At 52.1% G+C, this 25,000-nt stretch overlaps 1 protein-coding gene across 1 annotated transcript in view; it reads left to right on the top strand.

Moving 5' to 3' along the window:
* Positions 1-25,000, top strand: part of pkd1a (polycystic kidney disease 1a) — a 124,491-nt gene that overhangs the window by 70,631 nt on the left and 28,860 nt on the right. The window contains 9 exon segments of the mRNA XM_061230567.1: positions 734-990; positions 2,075-2,836; positions 3,892-4,023; positions 5,308-5,483; positions 7,654-7,787; positions 8,416-12,035; positions 15,316-15,468; positions 19,305-19,445; positions 22,432-22,714. Of these exon segments, the coding sequence (XP_061086551.1) occupies positions 734-990; positions 2,075-2,836; positions 3,892-4,023; positions 5,308-5,483; positions 7,654-7,787; positions 8,416-12,035; positions 15,316-15,468; positions 19,305-19,445; positions 22,432-22,714 (5,658 nt within the window).

Raw genomic sequence — 25,000 nt, forward strand, 5'->3', positions numbered from 1 at the left:
GCCAGCGGCCGTCTGCCCCGTTCAGCCGTCACTCCCGCCCACAGCCCCGCTCGCTCCAGATGAAATCCGTCAAAAGTTTCGGTTCCGGTTCCCCCCCCTCTTTCCCCGCCGGGTTTCTCACGCTTTTGCCTCCGAGCCCCTTCTGATGTGCTCCGCGTCTGTACTTTTCCTCCGCACGCACGAGAGGCTGGAGCCAGGATGTGGTGGGGAGGGGTGGGGACAGGCCGACGTGTTCGCTCGTTCAGACCCAGAACGAGGGCGGGACTCTTCAGCGCTGCCACGGCACACAGCGGATTAAGGGGTTCAGGGAGCCCCCCGCTCTGCTGCTGCTAACCGCTCTTCTTTGTTTGGTTTTGTTTTGTTTTGGCGGGTGAGGGATTTCATTTTAGAAGCAATGCTGTTTTTTTTTGGTTTTGTTTTTTTTTATATGTCGAGTAAAATACTTCCGCAAAAAGGACGCACTCGGGTTTCCTTGCTCAAGAAAAGTTCTACTTCTAGCGCCTAGAAGGAACGCGTAACTGTTCGGATGTCGTACCTGACTCCCAGGTAAAGGGAGGGTGGAAAACCAGCAGTCCGGATTTGATTACCCCCTGATGTAGCTGCCCCCTGTCCCTGTTTCACAGTCGGGCAAAGGAACAGGACATAGGACCAGAAACATGAGCGATTGGAAAGAGCCCAAGGCCTGTTCGGGTCATGTGACCCACCGTCCTCACCTTTGACCCCGGTTCGGCAGGTTGTGGGGACCTCTGCGCCCCCGTCGCGGTGTGCCAGGAGGTGGAGGCGAACGACACCGTGGAGGACTGCCCCTCCCGTCAGCAGTGGTGCCCCTTCCCGGGGGCCTGCGTCCCGCTGGGCAGCCCGTGCGCCCCCTCCTCCTGCCCCAACTGCTCCCGCGCCTCCCTGCTGCCCGCGGAGCTCTCCCTGCCCGAGTACCGCCTGGTGAAGGAGGTGGTCTTCTCCCTGCCCCCCGGAGCCTCCCGTCACCAGCTGGTGAGTCCCGCAGGAAGTGATGTCAGCCACACAGGAAGTGCCTGAGGTCTGCCCGTACCGTGCAGTGCAGTAAATCAGTGCGGCCCTGAGGCCTCGCCCGCAGAAATAAAGGTATGAAAAGTGCCCAAAACGGTGCAAACGCTTGTCAGCGTGTGGCTGCAGGCTTCCGCCCCTACCAAGCAATAAGACTCCTGATTCTACGCTGCACTAATCAATGTAAATGGTAAATGGTTGGCATTTATATAGCGCCTTTATCCAAAGCACTGTACAATTGATGCTTCTCATTCACCCATTCATACACACACTCACACACCAACAGCGATTGGCTGCCATGCAAGGCACCAACCAGCTCATCAGGAGCATTTGGGGGGTTAGGTGTCTTGCTCAGGGACACTTCAACACACCCCGGGTGGGGGATCGAACCGGCAACCCTCCGACTGCCAGACGACTGCTCTTACTGCCTGAGCCATGTCGCCCCTAACGTGCTTCGGCAACGACTCTAGTGGTTGATTAGTAGAACCAGGAATGTTCACCATCTGGGATAAAGGTACCTAAAAAGGTACAAATACAAAAATGTAAAAAAGTCAGCAATCATGTGACCTGTGATCAAGTGATCATGTGCAATTTTATTGCAATGTTTCTTCTACATTGACAGTCACTTTAATGACACATATGTTTGACTATCTGTGTTTTTTTTTTGGCATGAAGTGGGTGACATGAATAAAACTATCAAGTGTATACTCTGCTGTGAAAAAGTATTATTACGGCATATGTGCCACACTGAATGGTTTCAGGTCTTTAGACCAAATGTAATATTAGACAAAAGGAACCTAACTAAATTTCATTTTACTTCATGATAAAAGTTAACACTCATATCACGTAATTGCCCCCTGAAACTTAACTGGTTTCACCACCAGCAACCAACCATAAACGAAACCACTTAATGCGACAAATGTGAGATAATAGGGAAGTCCTGGCACGGTGTGACACACAGGTATATAAAGTGGGGAAATGAAAATAAAATGGAAAGCAGGGTAGCTTGTCCAGTGCTCAGTCCCGTGTCTCTGTCCCGCCCCGGCCGCAGGTGCAGGAGCAGATTTCGGACATGGCCGTGTCGGCGGGGGAGTTCATCGCCCTCCAGCACGACGCCGGGGCCGGCGCTCTGCTGCAGTGCGCCCTGGACCGCTCCTCGCCGTGGCGACAGAGCCTGCTGGCGCTCCGCCCCTCCGCCTGGGTCAACGGCACCTCCTCCGTGGTCGCGGCGGGGAACGGGAGCGCCTGGGAGGAGGACCGGGCGTGCCTGCTGAGGGTCCTGTACACGGGCCCCCGGGAGACCAGCGTCCTGGGGCCCGTGCTCCAGGCGGGACTGCCCGACCCCGGGGTCTACACCCTCCGGGTGACCTCTGACGACCCGTACTTCCCCAGCCGGGCGTCGTGCTCCATCCGCGTGGTGCCGCCCCTGGGCCTCGCCGTCGTCTACCCCCCGGGCCAGAACGGCACCATCTACCTCCCCGCCAACCAGACCTTCCTGCTGGCCCGCGTGCGCTCCTGGCACCCGGCGTGGGCCGGCTGGGCGGGCGGCGAGAGCTCGGCCCAGTTCCGGCGCGGCTGCCCGCCCGAGCTGGAGTCCGTGGTGCCGGAGTGCCGTTCCGACCCGCACAACGACACGCTCTTCGCCTACCTGGACCTGCGTCTGGAGGACACGCCCGCCGGCGCCGTTCTTCTGACCGCCCGCAGCGAGGTGGCCTCGGCCAACCTGAGTGTGCAGGTGTGCGTGGAGGAGCCGCTCCGGGGACTCCGGGTCACGCCCCACCCCAACCACAGGGCGGTGATGCTCACCATGGTGGTACGTCCCTCCTCCCCCACCGCACTCTGCCCCCGAGGGGGTCCCCCATCTCACCCAGGAAGGGCCGGCGTCAGGGCAGGCTTCTGTTCCCACAGAGCAGTTACACTCCTGATTGCACTAGTCAAGATGCTGAGTTACACTCCTGATTCCACTACTCAAGATGCTGAGTTACACTCCTGATTCCACTAGTCAAGATGCTGAGTTACACTCCTGATTCCACTAGTCAAGATGCTGAGTTACACTCCTGATTCCACTACTCAAGATGCTGAGTTACACTCCTGATTCCACTACTCAAGATGCTGAGTTACACTCCTGATTCCACTAGTCAAGATGCTGAGTTACACTCCTGATTCCACTAGTCAAGGTGTTGAGTTACACTCCTGATTCCACTAGTCAAGATGCTGAGTTACACTCCTGATTCCACTAGTCAAGATGCTGAGTTACACTCCTGATTCCACTAGTCAAGATGCTGAGTTACACTCCTGATTCCACTACTCAAGATGCTGAGTTACACTCCTGATTCCACTAGTCAAGATGCTGAGTTACACTCCTGACTGCACTAGTCAAGACCCTTAGTAACCCTTAGTGTTTACATTCACAGAAATAAGGGTAAGACAAATGCCTAAAAAGATACAAATGTTTGTTGCTATAGGTGCAGAAAATTGCAACCCTAGCCAGCAATATATAATTAATTTGTACCGCTTGGAAAAAGTCCTCATTTGTAACCAAAGAAATCAGACATTTGATCCTTGAAGAACAAAAATGTACCTCCACTGTCACAATTTCTGAGAGTGTGTGGGGGTCAGGCTTTTGTTCCAACCAAGCAGTAACACACTGAACTGATTCTACTGGTCAAGGTCCTTGGCAAAGACTCTCGTGTTTGATGAGTAGAAACAGGAGTTTGTACAACTACGTGGTTTGTGCAAAAAGCCTGCAGCCTGCACCGCCCTTTCTGGACAGGATTAAGGACCTCCTCCTCTACCTCCTCTTTCTTCATCCTTCTTTTTTTATCCACTTTTTCATCCTGCTCTTCTTCTGTGGTGTTTGTCTCCCAGACCTACTCGGCAGCCGTGGAGGGCGGCTCTAACCCCAGCTTCAAGTGGACGGTGGACGACAAGCCCCACTTCACGTACTACAACACAGTGCTCAACGTCATCTACCAGAACCTGGGCGTCTACAAGCTGTCGGTGAGCCTCAACCGGCCTACGTTCCTCCAGTGTACAGGGGCGGCCTGTAGTGTAGTGGTTAAGGTACATGACTGGGACCCGCAAGGTCGGTAGTTCCATCCCCGGTGTAGCCACAGTAAGATCTGCACAGCCGTTGGGCCCTTGAGCAAGGCCCTTAACCCTGCATTGCATCCAGGGGAGGATTGTCTCCTGCTTAGTCTAATCAATCAATCTAATAAAAAGCTGGTTTCACACAAGTGCGAGAACCTCAAAAGAGAAATGAAACAAGTAAATGGTCGGAGGATCGCCGGTTTGATTCTCCGCTGGGTGTTTTGACGCCTAACCCCCAAATGCTCCTGGCGACTTGGCTGGTCCCTTGCAGGACAGCCGATCACTGTTGGTGTGTAAATGGGAGAATGAGAAGCATCAATTTTACAGCGCTTTGGATAAAGCTATAGATAATAGCCATATTTACATTACATTTACATTTTTGTCATTTGTCCGACACTTTTAATCCAAAGCGACTTACAAGTGCATAGATTCTTCCACAAGTTAAAGCAACACATCCAAAACTAGTAAAATACACATGAAGTGCTGTTCTAAACATAGTCATCATAAGTGCAATTCTTTTTTTTCGGGTTAGACAAGATGGATAGGGATATCGGAGGGGAAGGTGGGGGGAGAATAAGGAGGTAGGACTAAGGTACAGTTTGAAAAGGTGTGTTTTTAGTCTGCGTAGAAATAGGGGGAGGGATTCTGCTGTACTGCTCGTAGGTGCTCGTAGTGAGGGAACCATAAGGCGACCAGAGCTGGCAGACCGGAGTGGTCTTGCTGAGGAGAAGGGAGTGACTAAGGATGTCAATTTATAATATAAATGTCAATTTGCCATTTACTTTGGTCATTGATTCCCCTTTAAAGGATGCCTCCTCCTCACTTCCCATCGTGTTTGGAGGTTCAGTTCAGCAGCCTGTGTTAAGAGTTTCCACTGCGCATTGAAAACATCTTAAAGAGCCTGATTTTGAACAGGAAATTTCAAAAGAAATTCAAGGTTGAGAAACGGCTGGGGATCTTTTCTGAAGTTGCTTGGGTTTCTTTTGGTTCATACTTTTATGTACCATCCTGTAGAGTGAAAATGTAAACTTTTGTACGTTCAGAATTCTGAAATGTAAGACTTGTGGGCAGTGATGTAAACATTTTGAGAGGTCCTTGAATTTGGCCCGCGAGACGCCCTCGGGACATTGTGTGAGAACCTGAATGGCCGTGTCTCAGAGCGGCGGGCGGCGGCTGTGTCGGTTGGTCTCCTAGGTGACGGCGATGAACCATGTCAGCGACCTGACGGAGCACTACAACGTGACGGTGGACCGGATGAACCCCATGACCGACCTCGCCGTGAGGGGAGTCCCCGACATCGTCACCCAGGGCTCCGCCCAGACCCTCTCGGCCTCCGTCCTGGTCGACATGTCGGTGGAGGCTACCTTCTGGTACTTTCCGAACGTAACAATAATCACTAAGGATATATCGCATTGATGTAGGACACTTTACAGAGGAGAAGGATAGAACGGGCAAGATTCAAAACAGAAAACATATGGCAAGAATACCAGAAAAAAAAGTAATAACTAACATACGCACCCAGCTTCACATTATACCACAGAACATGGTCTTTTCTCCTTGCAAAGGGAAGATTAAAATTCCAGCTATGACCAGCTGGGATTCTGAGCTGGTTTAAGATGGCTTTAACTGATCACTTCTCGCTGGTCATAGTTGGCCTGTGCCCAGTCACAGCTGGTCTCTAGCTGGACAAAGCTAAGCAGGTCTCTAGTTGGACAAAGCAGCTGGTTTTAGCTGCTAGAGTATGCTGGTGGTTATTCAACGTGTGCTTCTCATTGACAGACAATTGTAGCTTACGCTGATATCAAGAGCAGATTTAATTAGCTTTTAATACACACACCACACAAGATAGAAGACGGGATTACGAGAGATGACTGTGCGGCTTTAGAGCAGCTTGTCGAGCTAAAGGGTTCTTCCTCAATGAAGTGGCACGCCTTTGCTGAACAAACATGAAGCAAGCATTCCAAAGCAATGCTGTAGGGGACTGGGATTGGGATGAAGGTACAGTACACATCCTGAGCTTCTGGTGGATCTGGTGAAAAGCCACTTCACTTTAGAGGGTGAGCTGAGGGGAGCAAAGTCAGAGAGAAACACGGTAAGAAGTGGTAGGGAGAATAAGATTGGGGAAGGCTAGGAAAATGCTTGAAACGTTTGGAAAAGCTGGAAAAGGCTGGAAAATGCTAGCAAAGTGTGTAAAATGCTGGAAAAGCTGGGAATGGCAGATGTGGATTGTGAGACGCGACATTGACTGCTCAGATCATTCCTTTCCAGACCAGAGGCACCTCGTCATTTCCTCCATAGGTCCAGTGAAGTCCCTTTTAAACGGCTAATGTGACATCATAACAATCGCTAACGTGACATCATAACGATCGCTAACGTGACATCATAACAATCTCTAATGTGACATCATAACGATCGCTAACGTGACATCATAACGATTGCTAGCGTGACATCTTAACGATCGCTAACGTGACATAATAATGATCGCTAACGTGACATCATAACGAACACTAATGTGACATCAGTATTAAGTCCTATTGTTCTATGGATCAAATACTGTGAAAATACGATATTAAATTTATAACATTTATTTGATGTTGTTATTGTGGATTATTTTGTGATATTCTGTCTCTCAATGTTAAAATGTACCCATGATAAAAATTCTACACAGTTCCATTCTTTTTAAGTGGGCAAACCTACAAAATCAGCAAGGGATCAAATAATTATTGCTCCCACTGTACCTGCAATATGACTGGCTAAGTGTGCACATTCACTGCTACATTCCCATTGTTAGGTCAACTCAGAGTTTATATGAGTTCAGTAGAAAGTATTTTCGAAATATTCGCTAATATTTCAAGGACGCAAGCTGTGCAGGGTTATACACAATATATATTTGAAAACTCAGATCTACACAGTCACAACCTGACTGGATAGACCAACCCTGAAAAAAACCTCACTTCCTTACTAATTCTAGTTAGCATGAATTCAAAAGCAGCTACCTTGAAAGCCTTCAACTGCATACTACAAAAAAACAAGCCTGGAGCTCTTCAGCAGAAGAGCATGTGTCCAAAAAGACAAAACAAACGATTAATTATAAAAAAATATCACATTACTGACATACTGATTTATCTACCAGCTAATGACTTTCACTATTTTTGCATTTTTAACACAGTATCCATATGCCATCTACATGCCAAATAAACCATTCATACAAACCTGGCATTCTTTCTTATCTGGCAAATATTTGAGTGCTAACAATATAATGGTGGCCCTTCAAAATAATGTGCTAAAATAAAATCTCGTAGAGGAGTGGTCGTGGGAGGTGGAACAGTCTCTGGCAGAAGAAATTGCAAATAATTAAGTTCCTGCCACATTCTCCATCACATGATTAAATGTTTTATCTGATGATGGCCCCACCTGAAATCTGCCAGAGAACGTCTCGCTGGTTCACACAGTACTCTTTCATTTACGTGAATAAGTGCCGATCAAGGCTGCGCACCCTCGTTGGAAAAAGCCACACCGATTCTGTCTCTTGCTTTCAAGGTGGTCCTTTGGAGATAGTTCTGAGGAGGTCTACCACTTCAGGCCTCCCTACAACAGCTGCCTGCTCAGCCCTGACCCCAGCAGCCAGCGGGTCGCCTTACAGCACAACGTTACCTACGTTTACGCCCAGCCAGGTAAGCCTGACCCGTCTGATATAGTCCACCTACTGCAGGGATCTCAAACTTCAGTCCTGGTGGGCCACAGTCTCTGCTGCTCGTTGTGATTCCCTTTCAATCAGCAGCTGGAAACAAGGTGTGCAGACTCTTTAATCAATAAACGACAATAAACACTGAAGTGCAGGAACACATCAAGAACCAGCAGACACAACGGCCCTCCAGGATTTCAGTTTGAGTGACCGGATGTACTCACAGACGCTACAGTTGAAGAAGAGAACAAGACGTGTCTGTTGTGTAACTGGCAGCACAATGTGGATTGATGCAATCAATGGTTTATTTTTCCATTGTTTTAAAACTTGTGTGTCTATTGGTTGAGACATTTTATCGTCCTGATTATCGTTTGATCCTGATTATCCTTTATATTCTGTACGCTGCACTTGAGCACTTTTTATAAAAAATAACTTTTAAAACAATAATTTTAATATTAATGAAATATATTTTTTTTGCAGACTTATCTACTTCTTGTGGATATTAATGAAATATATTTTTTTTGCAGACTTATTTACTTCTTGTGGACAGAGCATGTTTTGTCTTTTGCGATTTATTTTAATACTATTCCATTGTGCCTTTGCTTTTGTCATCACAGGCGAGTACACGCTCACGGTCTCGGTGTACAACGCGAAAGAGAACCTGAGCCGGAAGATCGACGTGTTTGTGTTCAGTGTGCTAACGGTGGTGGAGATCGAGACGGACCCCGAGGTCCTGCGGGCGGGCCAGCCCGCCGTGTTCGAGGCCCACCCCCTCCCCTCACCCTACGGCGTCGTCTACACCTGGAATTTTGGGGACGGTTCGGCCCCCCTGCGGGGCCGCGAGCGCCGGGTCAACCACACCTTCCCCCTCGGCGGCGTCTACAACATATCCGTCTCCATCAACAACACCATCAGCTACACCAGCACCCAGGCGGAGATGCTGGTGTCCGAGGAGATCCGTGGCTTGATCGCCTCCTCCACCACCCCCACGGAGCTCAACACCCCCACCGTCGTCAGTGCTCAGGTGGAGGCCGGCAACAATATCACCTGGACCTTCGATATGGGCGACGGGACCGTGCTGACGGTGGCAGAGCCGCAGGTGGAGCGCACCTACGAGAAGGACGGCAACTACACGGTGAACGTCACGGCGACCAACGGTATCGGCTCCCAGTGGGTGTCTCTGCCCGTCCGGGTGTTTGTCCTGGAGGTGCTCTGGCTTGAGCCAGCCGGCTGTGTCCAGGAGCTCACCGAGATCGGCTTCAACGCCTTTGTGTCGGGAAACTCCTCCATCTACAACTATGAGTGGAGCTTTGGGGATGACACTGAGAATATGACCCTCAATGGCACCCCGGGCGTCACCCATAAGTACTCGAGGAGTGGCAACTACTACCTCACCCTCCACCTGTTCAGCAGGGTGAACAGAGCCAATTTCTATGCCCTTGTCTGTGTCCAGCCAATGATAGCTAATGTCTCCTTGATCTCCACGAGCAACTACACCTTGCTTGGGGAGGAGACCGGTTTCACTGTCAGTGCATTTCCAGAGTTTGATTATACCTACCGCTGGGATTTTGGCGTCAACGACTCAGCCGACGGAAAATACAAGGATATGTCCTTCACCTACAGGAACCCAGGGCAGTACCTGGTGATGGTCACAGTCCTCAACAACATCTCCTCCAGCAACAGCACCACCTTAATCGAGGTTCAGGAGTCTGTGGGCCTTGTAGTCATCCGGCACAACGGTACCAAGGCCAACAACCTGGCACTGCACCAAATGTACACATTTTTAGCTTTGGCGAACGGCACGAAGGTGGAATACATCTGGGATTTTGGGGACGGGATCACCCTGATTGGTGGCAATGTCACCCACGCCTACAACGCCTCCGGTGACTTCGACATCGGTCTGATGGGGACTAACCAGGTGAGCAGCAACAGCACCGAGCTCGCCGTGTCCGTCATCACGCCCATCCGCGGTCTGACGGTCAACGCCAGCCTGATCAACGTTCCGCTCAACACCTCCGTCCACTTCGAGGCGCACCTGGAGCAAGGGGACAGCGTGGAGTACTCCTGGATCCTGTGCGACCGCTGCACGGCCATCCCCAGCACCCACACCATGTTCTACACCTTCAGGTCCGTGGGCACGTTCAACGTCATCGTCACGGCGGAAAACAAGATCAGCTTTCTGCAGGCCAGCATCTTCATCTTTGTCCAGCGCGAGCTGGAGGGCCTGCAGATGGTGGCGGACGAGCTGGGCGAGGACTGCTGCTTCGCCACCAACAGGGTGCTCCACCTGCAGGCCGCTCTCCGGGAGGGGACCAACATGTCCTTCAGCTGGAGCCTCTTTAAGGACCAGGAGAACGCCACCAACCTGAGCGGGAAGACCGTCGACGTGAACTTCTCTCTGCCGGGCCACTGCAATATCTTCCTCAAGGCCACCAACCTCCTGGGCCAGATCAGCGTCAATAGGACCATCGAGTTTCTGGACCCGGTCGGCAGTGTGAGCCTGGAAGCCGCTCCCAACCCCGTGGCGGTCAACCGCTCGACCAACATGACGGTTCTTGTGAGCGGTGGTTCCGATCTGAGGTACCGGTGGTCTGCCGATGGCGTCCCCCTTCCTTGGTCCTCTCCTTCCGTGCAGCACAGATTTTCCAACCCAGGCCTCAAGCTGGTGAGTGTGGAGATCTCCAACAAGGTGAGCTCAGAGACGACCTCAGAGTGGATCAGCATACAGGAACCCATTTCGGGGGTGACTTTCACCGCCACAGAGGTCACCGAGCAGAATTTCGTGGCTTCCGGCGCCACCGTGTCCCTTCGGGGGGGCTACCAAGTGGGAAGCAACGTCTCCTGGACGTGGTACCTCCCCTCCACTGTGAAAATGGGTCAGCAGGTTACCTGTTCGTTTCCCACGGCGGGGGTGTTTACGGTGACCCTGAACGCCACGAACGACGTCAGCGCGGAAGCAGCCTCGCGGGACTTCACGGTGCAGGACCGGGTCGAAGGCCTGGAGCTGCGGGTGAACAAGAGCATCGTGGCCCTGTGGGAGAACGTGGAGTTCAACATCGGCATCTCCGCGGGCACGTCCGTCAGGTACATCATAAGCATCAGCGGCGACGCCACCGTGGAGCTCCAGAGCCTCACCTACACCCACAAGTTCACCCGGGTGGACAACTACGTGGTCAACCTGACCGCCCGCAACCAGGTCAGCGGGGAGAGTACGAGCATCATCGTCAATGTCATGGAACCAATCAGCGCGCTCACCATGGTGAACTGCTGCGAGGCGGCCATCCCCGTGGGCGTCACGAAGACGTTCACCCCCGAGATACAGACAGGAAACCCCGTCACTTACCTGTGGACCTTCGACCTGCACCACGGGGCCAAGACCGCGGTGCTTGGGATGCCGGTGACCTACACCCCAGAAAGGGCGGGTCAGCTGACCATATACCTGCGCGCGGTCAACATCCTGAGCAGCCAGAACGTGACCAAGGTCATCCAGGTCCAGAACATGCTGTACTCCGAAGGCGGCCTGGAGGCCAGCACTGTGGACACCTTCGTCAACAAGACCATCAGCCTGCGCAGCTCGGCCTCCCCGAGGGGCACCCCGGCCTCCTACCAGTGGAGCTTCGGGGACAGCGCGGGGAGGCTGAACACCAACTCCCCCGTCATCAGCCACTCGTACGCCCTGCCCGGCAACTACGTGATCCGGGTGAACGTCAGCAACCTGGTGAGCTGGTTCGTGGAGCAGGTCGCCGTCACCATCCGCGTGCTGGAGTGCGAGGAGCCCGAGGTGCAGCTGGTGCACGCGCCGCGGCTGACCATCCGCCGCTCGCAGCCCAACCTGGTGGAGGCCAGCGTCGACCTGAAGGGCTGCGTGCGGTACGGCGTGGAGTACCTGTGGAAGATCGCCTCCTCCCCGCCGCGGGGGCAGGACGTGGTCCCGCTGCCGGCCGAGCTGGACACCAGGAGGCTCCAGCTCTCCATCCCCAAAATGGCGCTGCAGCTGGGCAACTACAGCCTGGTCTTCACGCTGACCTACCAGGGCGTCCCGCTGCGGAAGACCGCCGGGCTGCAGCTCAGCGTGGTGGCCGGGCGGCTGGTGCCCATCATCGAGGGCGGCTCGTACAGGGTCTGGTCCAAGACCCAGGACCTCCAGCTGAGCGCCGAGCAGTCGTACGACCCCAACCTGGGACCTGAGAGCCAGACCATCCTGACCTACTTGTGGGAGTGCACCAACACCTCGAAGGTATGGTTCTGGTTTCGCGGCACCCACACTTTGCTCTAGAACTACAATACTAATATGAGAATTATGTGAGAATTATAAAAGCACCGAAAGGGAGAATACAAGCAAAGCAAATCCCCCACCAATGATGTGGTACCAGCACCTCTTTATTTCATTGGGTGAGGGACAATTTCTTGATGCCTAATGTCGGTAGTATGAATACAGTTAGTATACAGTTAGTATACGGTTTGAATAGATAAACAGTAGACTAATTTGAAATAGTTTGCTCAGAATAATGCAACAGCATCTGCTGTTGACGAATGGCACATCGGTAAGTCAGTTTTATACTATTGGTACATTAGTGCCTTTGTCCTTTTTGTAATATGAGGAATATTGAACCAAATATTGAATGTTTTGATGGTTGATTGCCTTTTGGCACTCAAGCAATAGAAATATTTTATTTTAGAGTAGGTCTGTATGTCTTTTGAAACCCATTAAAATCTACTAAATAGATTTAATTGTTAACAATCATTCAAATTTTGCATTGGAATGATTTGAGTCTCACCATGTCGACAGCACGTCAATATCTGCTTTTCATTTTATCCAGAGCTTATTTCCACACATTTTCATGTCTTAGTTCAGTTTTGGGCAATCGTTACTTTTTCCGCCTCAAACTCCAAAAATGTTCTCCTGTACAGAAGCAAAAAAAAAAAAAAAAAAGAGAGAAATGAGAAAACTATTTTCCAGTTGAGAGGCAGAGTGACAATTAAAAGTAGGTTATTTTCCCTTCCCCTTCTCAGTCTGTGGTTTTTAATGCATGTTTGGACTCCCGCTTGGCGACGTCCCTGGCTTAAAAGAGTCCAGAGTGATGTTTGTGCGAACGGGAGCTGAGATTAGGGGCGGAGCCTGCTAATGCTCTGCTGACTTGACGGCTGTGAACGCGTCACGCTGGGCAGCACATCGCCACGGTGACGAAGGAGAGCAGAACGGGGCCCAGCAGGACGGGTGTGTGGGCACGGGGAGTTAGTGTGTGTGTGTGTGTGTGTGTGTGTGTGTGCGTGGGTAGTGGGTGTGTTTGTGTGGAGCAGGGGTGGTGGAGGCGTGGGTGGGGAGTGTGCATGTATGTGTGCGGGGGGCGGGGGCAATGGGGTGTGTCTGTGTGTGTGTGTGTGTGTGTGTGTGTGTGTGTGTGCGTGGGGAGTGGGTGGAGCAGGGGCGGTGGAGGCGTGGGTGGGGAGTGTGCGTGTGTGTGTGTGTGTGTGTGTGTGCGTGGGTAGTGGGTAGTGGGTGTGTTTGTGTGGAGCAGGGGTGGTGGAGGCGTGGGTGGGGGACTGTGCGTGTATGTGTGCGGGGGGCGGGGGCAATGGGGTGTGTCTGTGTGTGTGGGTGTGTGCGTGGGGAGTGGGTGTGTTTGTGTGGAGCAGGGGTGGTGGAGGCGTGGGTGGGGGACTGTGTGTGTATGTGTGCGGGGGGCGGGGGCAGTGGGGTGTGTCTGTGTGTGTGGGTGTGTGCGTGGGGAGTGGGTGTGTTTGTGTGGAGCAGGGGTGGTGGAGGCGTGGGTGGGGGACTGTGTGTGTATGTGTGCGGGGGGCGGGGGCAATGGGGTGTGTCTGTGTGTGTGTCTGTGTGTGTGGGGGGGGGTGTTTGTGTGGAGCAGGGGCGGTGGAGGCGTGGGTGGGGAGTGTGCGTGTGTGTGTGTGTGTGAGGGGGGGAGGCATGGGAAGTGTGTTTCTCTGTGTGTGTGTGTCTGTGGGGGGGGGGGGGGGGGGGTGTTTGGGGCCCCCCTGTTATGTAAAGACTTACATTCCAGCCCCCAGCCCTTGCTCTCACTCAATCAAACTAAACATGCACAGCTGTCCCGACCCTTTAGATGGAGCAGAGCCCCCTTGTTCAGTGATGAGCCTGACACCCCCCGTCGACGGGGGGGAGAGAGAGGGGAGGAGGGAGAAAGAAAGATTTAATACGATAATAATAATATTAATATCATTAACTTGGCTCTCATGGGTTTCCATGTGTCTCTGCTGTTGTGTTGTTTATGATATTCGTGAGAGAGAGAGGGAGGGAACAAGTGAGTGAGTGCATATGTGTGTTTGTGTGTTTGTGTGTGTGAGAGAGAGAGAGAGAGAGAGAGAGAGAGGCAGAAGGTTTGTTCTCCAAGCCTGTGTTCCCTCTGTTCACAACCCCGATTCGGGGAAAGAAATCATAAAAGCTCCCCCCGGAGAGGGACCCGCCGGGCCTGGAAAAACGGAGAGTGTTGAAGGAAAGTAATGAAGCAACTAATAAAACCAGCAAACACAAAAAAAAATAAATAAATAAATAAACTCAATAAGCCAGGAAACACCAGAACCGCAAAGTCCCGCAGGTTTTTGCATTATACATTTATGACACGTTTTATTGCGAACACTGCTCGTGTTCAAGGGAAGAAAACAGTGGAAAGTCGTATTCCCATTAGGCTGCGCAGAGCCTGTTTGTAACTCCTCTCAACTGCGAAAGCGTTGAAGCATGTGTTCCTATTTTAGCTCCACAAATTGCCAGTGTCTGTTCTGCATTCAATCAGCTTGTGGTAAGCTTTAGATATCAAGTGTTGAATCGTGGTATTTATTTCGCCATTTAATCCCGTTCATGCCAGGGATAATTAAATCGCGGTCCTCGAGGGCCCGAGAACTGCTGCTTTTCCACCCTCCCTTTTACCTGGGAGTCAGGTGTGAAGGCAGTCTGGCCAACCAGTAGCGCAAATTGTTCAGCTAATTACCCGGGAGGAAAGAAAACCAGGGCTGGATTTGGATTTGAGGGTCAGATCTGAGGATCCCTGATTTAACTGGCTTGGTGTGAGACAGAACGGGAGTTGAATCAACACTTTAAAGTGTTTAATTGATCGAGTCCAGGTACATAACTGCGTGGATTCACACCTGGTCTGTTGCTTTTGCTTTCGCCTTAAAATCAGCGACCAGGTAAGACCCCAGAAACCAGGTGAGGTGAGTTATCTGTCCTGCTGAAAAAAACAAAACAGCTGGTAGCTAGGTTTTGAGACAGCTGGTAGCTGGTTGACCAGTTGAGACCAGCTCCACACTCAACATGGTTTTTTACCAGCTCAAGCTATGTTTTGAAACAGCTGGTAGCTGGTCATTTCAAGCTGGTCATAGCTGGATTTAACAGCAGGGAGTGTAATCGACTGCTTCAGTCAACCAGCTAAGTGGCCAAGTGCAGAGGAACAAGGAAACCCAACCCAACCCAACAGAGCTGCAGACCCGATAGATGGGTTCCAACCGAATGAACCTTTGACCCCGTGTGCCCCTCCCCGCAGGGTCCAGACCACTGCTCCACTCTGAACTTTGGGCTGGGGACCAACGGGCCGGTGCTGGGCGTGCCGGAGACCGAGCTGGAGGCGGAGGTGACCTACACGTTCCGCCTCACCATCAGCAAGGAGGGCCTGAGCCGAGAGTCCACCACACAGACGGTGAGTGAGGATGGGGCCTTCCCCGCCCTCCTCTTCACCCTTCCTCGCCCTCCTCTTCACCCTTCCTCACCCTCCTCTTCCTCTCCCTCCTCTTCATCTGGGACAGCCTGTAGCCTAGTGGCTAAGGTACATGACTGGGACAGCCTGTAGCCTAGTGGCTAAGGTACATGACTGGGACAGCCTGTAGCCTAGTGGCGAAGGTACATGACTGGGACAGCCTGTAGCCTAGTGGCTAAGGTACATGACTGGGGCAGCCTGTAGCCTAGTGGCTAAGTTACATGACTGGGACAGTCTGTAGTCTAGTGGCTAAGGTACATGACTGGGGCAGCCTGTAGCCTAGTGGCTAAGGTACATGACTGGGGCAGCCTGTAGCCTAGTGGCTAAGTTACATGACTGGGACAGTCTGTAGTCTAGTGGCTAAGGTACATGACTGGGACCTGGAAGGTTGGTGGTTCAATAACCGCGGTAAGATCCGCACAGCTGTGGGGCCCTTAACCCCGCGTTGCTCCCTGGCCGCTGCACTGTGGCCGCCCCCTGCTCCTAAGTAACTAGGGTGGGCGGAATGGGCAGAGGACAAATTTCCCCACGGGTATAATTAAGTACATCTTCTGTTGTGATGAATGCGTACGATGACTGGTGATAAAATGTTTTATCCCTGCTCAGTTTGTGCCGAATCGCTCCCCGGGTGGGGGGAGTGAAAATCGATTGAAGGGATGAGAAAAGCTTCCCTACGAGCCCCTCTCGCGGCGGTGGGGTGTGAGGACGCCGGGCCCTGCGTCTCACTGAGAACGACAGGTCTGCTCTTTTCGGGGCGGCGCCCAGAGTCCCCCCCCCCCCCCTCCAACTGTCACCTGCTGCACGGAATCAAAGGCAGCAGTGTCAAAGTCGCGCTGGAATTGGGGGCGGCCTGTAGCGTAGTGGTTAAGGTAAATGACTGGGACACGCAAGGTCGGCGGTTCTAATCCCGGTGTAGCCACGATAAGATCCGCACAGCCGTTGGGCCCTTGAGCAAGGCCCTTAACCCTGCATTGCTCCAGGGGAGGATTGTCTCCTGCTTAGTCTAATCAACTGTACATCGCTCTGGATAAGAGCGTCTGCCAAATGCCAATAATGTAATAGCCACTTTCCGAAGCTGTCGCATAAAACGCCCTCCACGGGGGACCTCTGGGGGGGGTTCGATTGTGATTCGGGGAGTGCATGTGTCGAATTAGGCCCAGATTTCTGCCTGACTCACTCGCTGTGTTTCTCCGTCCCGTTTGGGCGACTCCAGAAGGAGTGGAGGATTAAAGAGGAGCTTTGTGCAGGAAAAGGAACATCTCTTCTGAGTTCGTTCAAGAATTGAGCTCTACGGGCAAAATGCATTTTTTAATATCCTTCCCTCTGGCCTCTTTCATTTGCAATAAAAAAAAAAAAAAAAAAAAAAAACGATTTTAACAACCGACTCATTTGTTCATGAGATTTACTTAATTATATACAGTCTGCAATTGTGCAGCAAGTGAGGCAGAAACGTGATCTTCTTCGAGGGCTGAGAGCGATACCCTGCTGCTCTTGAAGTGTCTCTTTAAATTAGCCCTGGAATGGCCCTCAGACTGCAGATGACTAAAAGCCTGTGACCGCCCGAACCCGATGAAAACGCCGAAATGCGCTTGTTTTTTGTTCTTTTCTCCGCTACGTACGAATAAATACGTTTTTTCGCGTCTAAGGCCAGTCCCATTTCTGCTGTTCTTTCGTGCTCTGAAGTCAGCAGAGGACCACGTTTTCTGGACCTCATGTTTCCTTGCTGTCACCGGCACCTCAGGGATTGAGTGACACGTTTGTGCGGAAGTCTTTCCGTCTATTTTTAAAATACGTAATTGTCGAGGGCAGCTCTGGGCCGAACAAAATATAACAAACAGCAACTTTCATGTTTTTCCCAGAATGCTTTGCTGAGCAGGGGTCGGGGGGGGGGGGGGCGGGGGGGGGGGTTGTGCCGTACCTTTATTGACAGGTGGGTCACCGTGGTTGCAGCCTCGATCGCCCTGATTCTCATGACATATCCAGCTGCAAGGCTGGTTGTAGCTGTGTAAGGTGGATGTAGTTGAGGCGGCCTGTAGCGTAGTGGTTAAGGTAAATGACTGGGACACGCAAGATCGGTAGTTCTAATCCCGGGGCTAGCCACAATAACATCCGCGTAGCCGTTGGGCCCTTGAGCAAGGCCCCCAACCCTGCATTGCTCCAGGGGAGGATCGTCTCCTAGAGGGCTCGATATGTGCTCTTCTGTTTCCAGAAGGGGCGGCACGGATGGTGCAGTGGGTAGCACTGCCGCCTCACAGCAAGGAGGTCCTGGGTTCGAATCCCCGTCGGCCGGGGCCTCTCTGTGCGGAGTTTGCATGTTCTCCCCGTGTCTGCGTGGGTTTCCTCTGGGTACTCCGGTTTCCTCCCACAGTCCAAAGACATGCACGTTAGGCTGATTGGAGAGTCTAAATTGCCCGTAGGTATGAGTGTGTGAGTGAATGGTGTGTGTGCCCTGCAATAGACTGGCGACCTGTCCAGGGTGTATTCCTGCCTTTCGCCCAATGTATGCTGGGATAGGCTCCAGCCCCCTGCGACCCTGATCAGGATAAGCGGGTTCAGATAATGGATGGATGGATGGATGGATGTTTCCAGAAGTGCATTTCTTTCTGAAATGAGTCTGGGTTTCTTGGTTCTCGAATGGCACAATCTGTTTTGTTGCATCATTAAAAATGTTTCTGTCTAATTAAGTTGCATAATTAATATGGCTCATGCCAAATTACACCAAACTAAACAAAACAGCAGGAAGAGAGTTATTATCAGCCCTCAAGGGCTTGAACTGATTTCATCACCGGGTCTGGAGTTTAAGAGAACTGCTTGGATTCTGGGATGAATGCCGAATGCAAGCTTGTGTTGCCAGGGGACGCCAGAGGAGATTTTGAGCATTAGTTTGCCCCAGAGTTTGGGATCAGTCGATTTAGGGAGTCCTTCCTCTGACCCTGAAGTCTTGAAAACGGCAGTAAGAGGAGACGTGAGGAGCGTGTCCGTTTTCAGGACCAGGCTGGATACGATGCTCGTCACTAGTTCGTTTTCAGATAAAATAAGCAGCAGGTACGCGCTTTAGTGGTGGGAAAATGGCGAGCATTGCTGGGCTGAACGGCCAGTTCTCGTCATTACGCTCCGTCACGTTGTGTTACGGGAAGAAGGAATAAAGAAAGCAGGGAAGAGAATGGCTGGGAAATAAAGTCCTCCATCGAGCAGAGGAGTTTCCATCCTTCTGAAGCGGTGGGAGGCTCGCGGTGTCAGCAGACAGCTAGCCCTCTGCCACTGCTCCTGTTATTTCACACTAACGAGCTCCCAGCAGGCCGCGCAGACTGCAGCGGAGCCCAGGGCTTCTTCTCGTTTCTGCATCGTTATTCCACGCACGGCACAGACAAAATGGCCGCCGGTGGAGACACACTCCCCCCGCAGCGGGAACCCTCGTTTTCGGCACGGTCAGGTTTGGTGGTGTCTGCAGGCCGGGTCTGTGAAAACCGCGGTTTGAAAAGAGCGGTTTGAAAAGAGTGGTTTGAAAACAGCGGTTTGAAAACAGCGGTTTGAAAACAGCGGTTTGGAAACAGCGGTTTGAAAAAAGCGGTTTGAAAAGAGTGGTTTGAAAAGAGCGGTTTGAAAAGAGCGGTTTGAAAAGAGCGGTTTGGAAACAGCGGTTTGAAAAAAGCGGTTTGAAAAGAGCGGTTTGAAAAGAGCGGTTTGAACCACATCCCGTAGACGAGTCTCCTTCAAAGCGTCAGTGTTTGTGAGTTTTACTGAAGGTCTCTCTCTCTCTCTCTCTTTCTCTGACCCAGGTGCTGGTGCAGAGCGGTAGGATCCCCATGGTGTCTCTGGAGTGTGTGTCCTGCAAAGCCCAGTCCATCTATGAAGTCAGCCAAAGCTCCTACGTCTTCCTGTCTGGGACCTGCAGCAACTGTCAGGCCTCGCCCCGTGGGGTAAGAGTCTCACACACACACACACACACACACACACACACACACACACACACACACCGTGGGGTAAGAGTCTCACACACACACACACACACACACACACACACACTCACACACACACACACACACACACTCACACACTCACACACACACACACACACACACACACTCACACACACACACACACACACTCACACACTCACACACACACACACACACACACACTCACACACACACACACACACACACACACACACCGTGGGGTAAGAGTCTCACACACACACACACTCACACACACACACACACACACACACACACATACACACACACACACACACACACACCGTGGGGTAAGAGTCTCACACACACACACACACACACCGTGGGGTAAGAGTCTCACACACACACACACACACCGTAGGGTAAGAGTCTCACACACACACACACACACACACCGTGGGGTAAGAGTCTCACACACACACACACACACCGTGGGGTAAGAGTCTCACACACACACACACACACACACACACACACCGTGGGGTAAGAGTCTCACACACACACACACTCACACACACACACACACACACACACACACATACACACACACACACACACACACACCGTGGGGTAAGAGTCTCACACACACACACACACACCGTGGGGTAAGAGTCTCACACACACACACACACACCGTAGGGTAAGAGTCTCACACACACACACACACACACACCGTGGGGTAAGAGTCTCACACACACACACACACACCGTGGGGTAAGAGTCTCACACACACACACACACACACACACACACCGTAGGGTAAGAGTCTCACACACACACACACACACACACACACCGTGGGGTAAGAGTCACACTAACATACACACACATTGTGGAGTAAGATTATAAGGGGACACGTTGTTGTTTGAAGGAAAACATGCAAAGCTGTTCCATGTTTAAAGTGAAGGTGTGTATCGCATTTATGGGAAAAAAGGCTGTTTCCTTCCTGAAACGATTGCTCCCGAATATACTCAGAGAAACCCCGGATATAGCTATATCAACCTGGGATTTTAAGGTCACTAAATTTGCCTTCAATCTGCCTTCAAATCTGCCAACAAACAATTTGCCTTCTTACGTCAACGGCAACTTTCTCTTCCGCTGTGACTCAGCGGTGGTCGAGCGCGTTGCCGCGGACACGACCCTGGCCCTCACTCTGATTCGCCGGGAGCCTGTCGGCGGGCGTCGATGAGGCCCGGTCCCTGAGCGTGTTCCGCGGGGCCCGGTCGATGAGGCCCCGGCGGGGTTTCCGGAGCGATGGCCGGTCGTGCGGAACGGAATCGTTCAGAAATCGTTCGCCCAGTGAGGTCACGGTCGCGGAGCGAAGCGGAGGCCGATTGGCCCGGGGCGTCGTAACGTCATCGGTGACTAATCCTCACCGCGGCGGTCCGCCGTCGATGGACGGAAATAAAGATCGGCAAATCCGTCCGAAAGACCGTCTTTTTTCCGTGTTTGTCGAGAATGCACCCCGAATTATCTTTGCCCACAGAATGGATTAGCCACGACCCTGGCTGGGATTCAATTATCCTATTTGTCCTTACCTTTGACTGACTAGAATCACTTTTCATCGCAAATCAACTTGCAAAGGGTAAGTGCGAGAGTTGCGTTTGAAAGTTGAGGACAAATTGAGGAGTGAATACAGCCCCATGTCTTTCTGTGTAGGACATAGAAAGATAGATATATATTATCAATCATACACATAAATGTGCCGTGTGTCCTTGGCATATTTCAAACAAAGAAGACATGTCACAGCAAACCAGTACACCAAGGGCTCTCTCACCTTCAGCTCCGACCCTTCCCATATCATCCCGTGTGTAGCTCCTGACTGCAAGGAGTACACAATGGACTGCATAAAGTCATATTAATGTTCGGACGGTCAGAGGATGATGAAGGGCGACGAAGGTCGGGAAGGCAGCAATCATCGAGGGAAGGGGCCGAGGCTCAAATTCTCATCAGCGCTAAATACCGCCATTACCGCCGCGTGGAGAGCACGGTTATCTGCCCCTGTGTGACACCTCTCAGTGCGCAATTACCATGTGCAATCTGTGCGCTTACAAACGCTGCGTCTCACAGAGAGCGAGAGACACAGACAGTGAAGCCACAATCAAATCAGACGCCATTGTGTGCCTCAAGGCCTGGGAGAGAAGAGTTCGTTTTCTCTTTCTCTCCCTCGTTCACTCACTCTGTTTCTCTCCCCCCCTCTCTGTGTTCTTCTCTCGCTATCTCCCTCTTTATCTCACCCTCTCTCTCTCTCTCTCTCTCTCTGCCGCTCTTTCAACATCTCTCACCCCCTCTCTGCCTCCTTCTCTCCGTTTCTCTCTCTCATCCTCTACCTGCTTCTCTTTGTTTCTCTCCCTCAACCCCTCTCAACCCCCTTCTCTCCGTTTCTCTCTCACCCTGCTCTCTTGCTCTTTATGTCCCTTTTGCTCTTGCCCTTCCTGATTCCCTCATTCTCTCCCAAACTCTCTCTTTCCCTCCATCTCTCTGCCCCTCCCTCTCTCCTTCCTCCCCCCTCCTCTCTCCCTCTCTCTCCCTCCTCTCCCCCTCTCTCCCTCCTCCCCCTCTCTCTCCCTCCTCTCCTCCCTCCTCCCCCCTCCTCCCTCCCCTCTCTCTCTCCCTCCTCTCACCCTCCCCCTCTCTCCCCCTCCCTCGTCCCCCCCTCTCTCTCCCTCCTCTCTCTCCCTCTCTCTCCCTCCTCTCTCTCCCTCTCTCTCTCCTCCCCTCTCCCTCCTCTCTCTCCCTCTCTCTCTCCTCCCCTCTCTCCCTCTCTCTCTCCTCCTCCCCTCCCTCCCTCCTCTTCTTCCTCCTCTCTCTCTCCCTCCCTCATCTCCCTCCTCCTCTCTCTCTCTCCCCCTCCTCTCCCCCTCTCTCTCCCCCTCTCTCCCCCTCTCCCCCCCCCCCCCTCTCTCCCCCCCTCTCTCTCCCGCCCCAGCGCTGGACGGCGATGACCCTGCGTAACGAGTCCCTGGTCCTGGACGCCAGCAGCACCACCACGGGCAGCGACGAGCTGAACCTGGTGCTGCGGCAGGGCGCGCTGCGGGACGGGGACTCGTACGTCTTCAGCCTGCACGTCACCGACGAGCTGATGGACCGCGAGGGGGCCGCCTCCATCGTGCTGCGGCACAACCTGCCCCCCACGGGCGGGGCCTGCTCCCTGCAGCCCAGCGCCGCCCTCATCCAGAGCCTGGTGGACAAGGTGGCCTTCTCCTGCGCGGGTGAGCGGGAGATCTAGCCACGATAAGATCCGCACAGCCGCTGGGGCCCTTTGAGCAAGGCCCCTTAACCCTGCATTGCTCCAGGGGAGGATTGTCTCCTGCTTAGTCTAATCGACTGTATGTCGCTCTGGATAAGAGCGTCTGCCAAATGCCATTAATGTAATGTAATGTAATGAGATCACGTTCGTGTCTGTGCGGGGCCGGTTCTGTCGGGATGTTGTCTCGGTTCACGTTTCCCTGGGCTGACGCCATTCAAATGGTAGATATACATACAGGGCGGCCTGTAGCGTAGTGGTTAAGGTACCTGCAAGGTCGGTGGTTCTAATCCCGGTGTAGACACAATAAGATCCGCACAGCCGTTGGGCCCTTTGAGCAAGGCCGTTAACCCTGCATTGCTCCAGGGGAGGATTGTCTCCTGCTTAGTCTAATCAACTGTACGTCGCTCTGGATAAGAGCGTCTGCCAAATTCCAGACTAATAAATGGACTGCATTTACAAAGCGTTTTTCATCCAAAGAGCTTTTACAATTAATTAAGTCATTCACCCATTTACAGACACACTCACACGCCTACGACGATAGGCTGCCAGTCAAGGTAGGTACAGGGCAGCCTGTAGTGTAGTGGTTAAGGTACATGACGGGGAGCCGCAGGGTTGGTGGTTCAATGCTGGGTGTAGCAACGATAATATCTGCACAGCTTGTTGGACCTTAACCCCTTAACCCCAGGTGGGGATTGTCCCCTGCTTAGTCTAATCAACTGCAAGTCACTTTTGATAAAATCGTCTTCTAAATAGCATGTAATTGTGAGAACTTTTCAGTTAACGAATTTCAGTTCTCCCCACTTCCCCGCACTCTCAGTAGTGAAGACACGAAAAGTATTTGAAAAGGTACAAATGATTGTCGCTGGGGCGATACCCTGTAGGTAAATAAAATTGTACCCAGAGCCAGAACATAAAAGTTTTTATGATTTATCTGACCTCTCTGCCATGAAACATAGGCTTCTGCTCTCCAGAGGCCTGTTTTGATTGGTCCGTGTGCCAGGTTGTTATCCAATGACACTTCTCTCTGAGGTGAGGAAGTCAGCCATCTTACGATGCAGACTGAAGACTCGTCTGTTCACACAGCTCCCCTGACTCCCTTAGATATGACTCCTTTCTTTCCTTGGGTGTAATTTCGGATAATCTTACAGGTGTGAGATAGCTCATCTCTCTAATCGTACCTTCTCTTTAGAAGTTTCTTTTTGGGTTAACGTTTTGCTTAGTGATTACAAGTGGGCCTCATCCAGCAGTTCCACGGTTTTTTGTGTTCCTGAGATAATACCGGCACTGATGTTCTTGAATTCAGTTCACTTCAGTCCAATAGAGAACTTCTGTGTGTGTCACATAAATTCTCGCTCTTATTTAAATTTGAGGAACAAAAATCATTGTGCTAATGCAAAAACAAAAAAGAAAAGAAACAAGAGCAGAGCACGCCACCGTTCCTCAGCCCTGGCAGACTGCCGCAGAAGTACAGTGGTGCAGCAGCAGAAATGTCATGCAGTGGGTAAAAAGACAGATTTAATGTGTCTCTGTCCCACCGGGGGGGCGCACCGCCCCCACACCAAACGCTCAGAGTCCAGAGAAGAACAGCGCTGTTGCGTAATGTGAGTGGCAGTCTTTGAGGATTCAAAACAGACTGAGAAACTGCTTAAGAACAGTGTGCAGCAAACTCTCTGAGCAGTCGGTGATGATGGTGATGATGGTGATGATGGTGGTGATGATGATGACGGTGATGGTGATGGTGATGGTGGTGATGGTGATGATGGTGATGATGATGATGATGATGATGATAGTGATGAGGATGGTGATGATGATGATGGTGGTGATGGTGATGATGGTGATGGTGAGAGTTCTCCGCTCCTGTGCATCACTCTGGATAAGAGCATCTCCCAAACTGCGGTAACGTGCCGAGGGCACAGGGCTGTTTGAAGGGCACAGGGCTGTTTGAAGGGCACAGGGCTGTTTGAAGCCGTCCGGCGGCCAGGCTGGACACGGCTGTCGGTCAGACTCGGCTCGCTCCGGGAGAGGAGGAATTAAAATTCCTGACCTGTCCGCCTCGGAGGCACGGAGGGCGGCCAGAGACGCGCTGAATATTTCGTTTCTGTCGTCTCTCCCCGGAGCGTGCGCTGGTCGTGGACCTGGCAGGGTTACGTAATGCTACAGTACACCTACAGGGGAGGAGATGCAGAACAGACTGAGGACCGTGTGTTTTCCCCAGCTGCCTGTCTGCCTGGCCGCCTAGCTGTGTGGT

Source organism: Conger conger, chromosome 2 (assembly GCF_963514075.1).
Source record: "Conger conger chromosome 2, fConCon1.1, whole genome shotgun sequence".
Lineage (NCBI taxonomy): Eukaryota > Metazoa > Chordata > Actinopteri > Anguilliformes > Congridae > Conger > Conger conger.